This window comes from Manduca sexta, unplaced genomic scaffold (assembly GCF_014839805.1).
Source record: "Manduca sexta isolate Smith_Timp_Sample1 unplaced genomic scaffold, JHU_Msex_v1.0 HiC_scaffold_2000, whole genome shotgun sequence".
Lineage (NCBI taxonomy): Eukaryota > Metazoa > Arthropoda > Insecta > Lepidoptera > Sphingidae > Manduca > Manduca sexta.
Window position 1 is genome coordinate 3572 of NW_023592921.1, and position 7352 is coordinate 10923.

Sequence of the window (7352 nt, forward strand, 5' to 3'; positions counted from 1 at the left end):
GCCCTTAGAGTTGCGAAACTCAAGTGGCAGTGGGCAGGGCACATAGCTTGTAGAATTGATGGCCGTTGGGGCGGAAAAGTTCTGGAGTGGCGACCACGAACCGGGAGACGCAGCGTAGGTTGGCCCCCTACGAGATGGACCGACGGCCTGGTGAGGGTCGCCGGAGTCCGGTCCCTGTGGCGCTCAATGGGGGAGGCCTATGACCAGCAGTGGACGATTCCCGGCTGAAATGATGATAATGATAGCTAATGTATCTACGGAATAATTTCGGCTTATAATATAGAACTCAATCCTTAAATATACCATAACCGAAGAAAAAAACTGGAACAATATGACAATAATGTTTTTCTAAATAAATGATTAATAATTTTTACACAATATGAAAGACTGTGGGTGGCTTAAGCATAGATTGCGTGCGTTGATAAGATGGTCGGCCAATCATATTCTACCACGCTCAGGCCACGTCTGTTGTAGACTTTGGAAATTAACTAACTGGATTTATTCATATTTGTCACTAGCGGTAATATTATGCAATGATGTTTGTTTATTGATAATTTGGGCAAATTAATTTGTTAGGCAGATAAGTGAGTACTCATAAGGGAAATAAAATTTACAAAGTCTTTAAATGGCATACTTTATTTTATATTATTAATTAATATATTTCAAGGTTGTTTTGTAAAGTAAAAAAGTAATTTACTAGTCATTGCTCGTGGCTTTCTCTGTCATAAAGAACTTTACCGAAATAAAATTCCTATTGTAATAGTTCGTTACCCAATTTCGTGCTATGTGTGTGGTAACCTAGGTTGACGATGTCTGCGTGGTCCCTTGCACCACCTAGGTCTGCACGTCACTTCCGCTCAAAACCACTTCTAACCTTTGAATGACAAAATACTTTATAGTATAATTTTCAGTCGCCATGTTTGAAACAAGACAACCCTTGCAAATTGTTGGTTAGCGGCTTACTTTGATATCTAACCAGTCATACGTCGCGTAATAAGCAAATATAGTATTATGAAGTCACACATTTCCTAATCATTAAAAGTATTGCATGAACAAGCTATAAAGATTTACAACTGATAACTGGTGGGTTTACTATATATATTAAAATATAGCCTTTATTTATTGATGAGATAACAATATTAAAGCCTTAGGCAATAATACAATACGCTTATTCTGAAATTGTGTAAGTCGTATTGCGGAAATGTCTCTTCCATGTATATTGTAATAGTTAAACAACATATAAAGGACTTGAATGATCTTTTCTTGTTGCCATTGTATAGGGGTAGATTCACACTCACATCACTCACACATTTATAAAAAAAATGTTATCTTGTAAAAGAGACAATTGTTAAAGATTTAGTTTTGCGTGCACAACAACACAAAATGGTATACCTAGGATTTGTGTTGGAGTTTCTATATACTAGTTACATTAAAAGTAACATATTTTTTTGTTGTCAGAAATAGGCAAACGGCGCGTCTTTTCTAGATGGTTACATACTGGTGGTGGCTGTATTATGTATTTACTCTCGCACTACTGGGCATGGGCCTCATGTACCACGGAGATGGTTTAGTACTTAGTCAAAAAGGCTGATCCGGTCCGGACTGGCAGACTTGACACACCTTTCACAAATCCTGTTATTATTGCGTTATATCCATAAAAATTGGCCAGAAATGCTCAAATGTGTTATTTATTACTGTTTGGCAAATTGCTGTAATTATTTTGTGCAAAAATTTGTAATGTCCAAATGGGTTGAAAAAGTTGCAGTGATGGGTTCATCTGATTTTTATGTCGGTTTTTTAAATATGTACAGGTAATCAAAAAAATAAATAAACATATCTATATAAATATACATAAATTCAAGTCACATACTATAATATATGCAAATAAACAAAGCCTATCGCCATATCGAACAAACGTTACAATCTATAACAGATCAGCTGCATTTTTGAAAACGATTACACATATTTTTCTACGCCCTGTATACTTTGATTGTGGAAAAAACCACGACAAGACTTCATATCATTTTATCATGATTGGTTGAGAGACAAACACGTGACTGACTCATCGGTCTCTCGACCAATCACAAACATCGAAATTAAACGACATCGATTTACCACTCATTTTCTAGAACATTCTAAGAAGGCAGAGAATCGAACCCAAAGCCTCACAATTCCCAATTTAACCACTCTTCTACTAGACAAATGATTATACTTTCAATTACATAAAGAAAAACAGTGGAAATATTGTAAACATGCGTGGAACAATCCAAGTCCGGAGGGCATTTAGCAATGTGTCCTCCCTTTTGTTTAAACTTGTCTTCCTGATGTATTGCTCTGCTTCCGTGGTTGATGTATTAACACTTCACTCAACTCTGGATATTTCCAGGATATGTTTTCACCGTTTTGTTATTGAAGTTTTATTGTTTGAACGGTTGAGTACTAGGTAAGTCTGATGTGTGGATTTTGAAGTAATTGTTTATTATTCGTTGAACTGTAAAGTGACTTGTTTGTTTTTGATACAGTACGATTAGTACTTATAAAAGTAAGGACATCATGCAATTATAATTTATAATGTTTCAATTATTTTCGTGTCTTCAGAAAACAGATACGCTTAGAAAGGATGTTCCAGTTCATGCAATAGTAAGTTTGATAACTCTAAAATTTACCAAATTATAAATATAATATCACTAATCTAACAAACATATAGATTGTCCGTAATGCCAGATTACTTGTTGCTAACTTCAAGCCGATTTGAAAAAATGATAAACGACTTAATTGTGCGAAAACTGATTAAATATAATTTGATAACCAAGCAGGCTAAATCTATATAAAGGGTCGGTCGGCTCGTCCGTTTACTACAATCAATAGATACGCAAAAATGGTGTCAGACTTCAGAAAGACGAAGCTCCTCCACATCTTCAACGCTTTCTTCGACGTTGACAGAAACGGCTATGTCGACAAGAACGACTTCCAAGTCGCCGCCGGCACCATCGCCACCCTGAGAGGCTGGAAACAAGGAGACACCACCTACAACCTTCTCGAGGAGAACTTACTTGCAATCTGGACCGGTCTTCAGGGCCACGCCGACAAGGATAACGACGGTAAAGTGTCCCAGGACGAGTGGATCCAACTCTGGGACGACTTCGCAAAGAACCCCGAAAGCAGCAAGGAATGGCAGGACCTTCTCTGCCGCTGCATCTTCCAGATCGAGGACTCTAGCAACGATGGCTCCATCGACTGCGAAGAATTCTCATCCGTGCACGCCTCTTTCGGTCTCGACAAGCAGGAGAGCATCGATGCCTTCAAGAAAATGGCGGCAGGTAAGGAGAGCATTACCTGGCCCGAATTCCAGGAACTGTGGAAGGAATATTTCATTACCGAAGATAAGGACGCTCCCGGTAATTTTATCTTCGGATGTTTCTTGTGCGGTCTGCATAAGCACAGTCATTGATAACATTTAGAATGCTTTATAAGAATATTCTCGATGTATTTTATACAACTGAATGATAACTTCAGGTTGCTGATAAACAGTGTTTGGACATAAATTGTACGAACATGGAGCCTGAAATACAAAGTACTATAAGGCACTGCCCCGAGATGTAATATAGAATAATGTTCAATAAATTATCATGTCAAAGTGGAAAAGGTCTCCCAAAATATTGTCATGTATAGGTTACCTGATAATCTATGAATTGTAATTCTGTTAACAATAGATAGACGATATCTGAACTGTAAACAGTACTCTATTAATAATCTTGTAATATGCCTGTATTAATTTAAATCTAATTGATAAGTATTTTTTGATAATAAACTGTAAATATATTGGAATTGTTTTATTTAACTAATAGTTATTCTATGTAATCGATGAATGATTCTACCAGCCTAGCGCAACAAGGAACAAAAAATCTTTTGTATGGAATTGACATGGCATTTAATGGCGGATACTGCTATCTCTCTCTCTCAGTACAGTTTCTCTTTCTATTCCTCACCGCCATTATTATTGTTTGTTTATTTCCTGACGTTTTTGAATACATTTGTGTTTATTGATTTATGTTTGTATTATTTGTTATTCAAACAAGTAAAAATATACCAAAAAGTGTTTTTGTTGGTGTAAGTGAATACGTTTTAAAGACATGCCACCAAAAAAAACGTTTCATTACGTGTGAAATTTGTGGAGATCGAGCCAGTCGAATAAATCACAAAAGCAGAATGTATATGGCGAAATTTCCATTGGATGACGTCAGGTAAGCATTAATTAGATGTTTTTAGTCATCGCGCAAATAAAGTAGCTTAGAAATAATAAAAATTCTCATTTTCTAATTACCATTATGTTACTAGTGATGTTGTTATGATTATCGATATCGATACCTGTTTAAATTTATTAATCAATTTGCCCTCCGTAGTTTCACTCATTTAGGTCCAGATTCTGTGGGAACATAGTGATAAAAGTAGTAATTCTAACTATCTACATACCAAGTTTAATCGCAATCATTTTAGATTTTTTGCGGGTACGAATAATAAACATACAATTGCATGCACACGCTTTATAATATTAGTAAGACGATGACTGATCATCAGGACAAAAAATACTAAAGTCGTGTATGTGTCGGTGTGTGTGTGTGTGTGTGTGTGTCTGGTGTGTGTGTGTACTTAAAAATGCGTTTAGCAATCAATGTGCCTGGTCACTGTTTATGATTTTAGGCTTAAATATAATTTAATAAGCAATTTATTTACAATTAAAAATATTTCCAGATGCCGAAAGTGAGTTCAGATTGTGGGAAAAGAAGATTTGATATATGTTCCCATAGAAAAGCTGCATACTTTGAAATATGTGTGTGGTTCTCACTTTAATAACAAAGATTTTAATAAAAAGAACAATCGCCTTAGAAAGTCAGCTATACCATCGAAGAATTTGAAAGCTGAGCCACTTCCTGATGAAATGTTGTTTGAATTTCCGTGCCATGTTTTTATAAACAATTATTGCACAAATGATAATATCTTTCAAGAGAAGTGCGACAAAGAAGTGTCACCATCCTTTGACTTTATAATTAAACTAGCTTTTCCCGCGGCTCCGCCCGCGTTATAAAGTTTTTCAGGCTAAAGTTTTCCGTTATGAAAGTAGTAGTTTCCCGGGACCCTATGTTCTTCCCGGGGTCTCAAACTGTCTCCATACTAAATTTTATCTTAATACGTTGGGTAGTTTTTGAGTTCAACACGTTCAGGCAGACAGATGCAGCGGGGGACTTTGTTTTATAATATATTTTTAGAACTTTTAAGAGGAACAATCCCGTCATACATCATTGTTGCATAACTTTAACCGTTTACGCAGTGCACGCAACGGAAGCTCTCAAAACTAATAAATTGTCCCCGTTTTTGCAACATGTTTCATTACTGCCGCTCCTATTGGTCATAGCGTGATGATATATAACTAAGAGCACTCCACGAATAAAGGCTATTCAACACAAAAAGAATTTTTCGAATCGGTAGTTCCTGAGATTAGCCATTACTGCTCCGCTCCTATTAGGTATAGCGTGATGATATATAGCTTATAGCACTCCACGAACAAAGGGCTATCCAACGCAAAATAATTTTTCAGTTTGGACCGGTAGTTCCTGAGATAGCCATTACCTGCTCCTAGGCGTGATATAGCCTATTTAATCCAACGCAAAAAGAATTTTTCAGTTTGGACCGGTAGTTCCTGAGATTAGCGCGTTCAAACAAACAAACAAACAAACAAACAAACAAACAAACAAACTCTTCAGCTTTATATAATAGTATAGATATTCTCATTGTACCTTGACCTATCATAAGTGCAACTATATTCGCCTACATGGTGAATAAAGGATTTTATCTATACTATTATATAAAGCTGAAGAGTTTGTTTGTTTGTTTGTTTGTTTGTTTGTTTGTTTGAACGCGCTAATCTCAGGAACTACCAGTCCAAACTGAAAAATTATTTTTGCGTTGGATAGCCCTTTGTTCGTGGAGTGCTATAGGCTATATATCATCACGCTATAACCAATAGGAGCGGAGCAGTAATAGCTAATCTCAGGAACTACCGGTCCAAACTGAAAAATTCTTTTTGCGTTGGATAGCCCTTTGTTCGTGGAGTGCTATAGGCTATATATCATCACGCTATAACCAATAGGAGCGGAGCAGTAATGGCTAATCTCAGGAACTACCGGTCCAAACTGAAAAATTATTTTTGCGTTGGATAGCCCTTTGTTCGTGGAGTGCTATAGGCTATATATCATCACGCTATAACCAATAGGAGCGGAGCAGTAATGGCTAATCTCAGGAACTACCGGTCCTAACTGAAAAAATCTTTTTGCGTTGGATAGCCCTTTGTTCGTGGATTGTTATAGGCTATATATCATCACGCTATACCCAATAGGAGCGGAGCAGTAATAGCTAATCTCAGGAACTACCGGTCCAAACTGAAAAATTCTTTTTGCGTTGGATAGCCCTTTATTCGTGGATTGCTATAGGCTATATATCATCACGCTATACCCAATAGGAGCGGAGCAGTAATGGCTTATCTCAGGAACTACCAGTTTGAACTGAAAAATTCGTTTTGTGTTGGATGAGCCTTTATTTGTGGGGTGCTATAGGCTGTATATCATCACGCTATGACCAATAGGAGCGAAGCAGTAATGAAACATGTTGCAAATACGGGGACAATTTATTAGTTTTGAGAGCTTCCGTTGCGTGCGCTGCGTAAACGGTTAAAGTTATGCAACAATGATGTATGACGGGATTGTTCCTCTTAAAAGTTCAAAAAATATCTTATAAAACAAAGTCCCCCGCTGCATCCGTCTGCCTGAACGTCTTAAACTCAAAAACTACCCAACGTATTAAGATGAAATTTAGTATGGAGACAGTTTGAAACCCTGGGAAGAACCTAGGCTCCCGGGAAACTACTACTTTTATAATGGAAAACTTTAGCCTGAAAAACTTCATAACGCGGGCGGAGCCGCGAGCAAAAGCTAGTTTTAAAATACAATTATTATTCAACATGTGAAAGCTTTTCATTTTATTTCGAGTCCTCATTTTAGTCCAGCCTTGTAATTATAGTGCTAAAATGTTCACTGTATATTGTGAGTTGGATTGATAATATGGACTCGAAAATACATTATATGAATTTTATCAAAGTAGCATTAGCGTCGATTGCCACCCAGTAGAATTTATCGATATCGATAAAAAGTGCTCACTACTATGTATTTTGTTCAGTTGGTAGTATTGTTATTTGACGTTCCTGACGTATTCTTCCGTGATATTGGTATTGATACGCCATGTAAATTCGATTTTATTTCTTTGTATTAAGTCCTGTCTCTTAAAACGTAGTGATTATA

General features: G+C 36.7%; 1 protein-coding gene across 1 annotated transcript; it reads left to right on the forward strand.

Moving 5' to 3' along the window:
* Positions 1-2836: 2836 nt before the first annotated feature.
* LOC119191851 (calexcitin-2-like) lies at positions 2837-3823 on the forward strand. The gene has a single exon (XM_037445715.1). It carries the CDS (start codon positions 2879-2881, stop codon positions 3449-3451), a length of 573 nt encoding a protein of 190 aa, XP_037301612.1. The 5' UTR covers positions 2837-2878; the 3' UTR covers positions 3452-3823.
* Positions 3824-7352: the final 3529 nt, after the last annotated feature.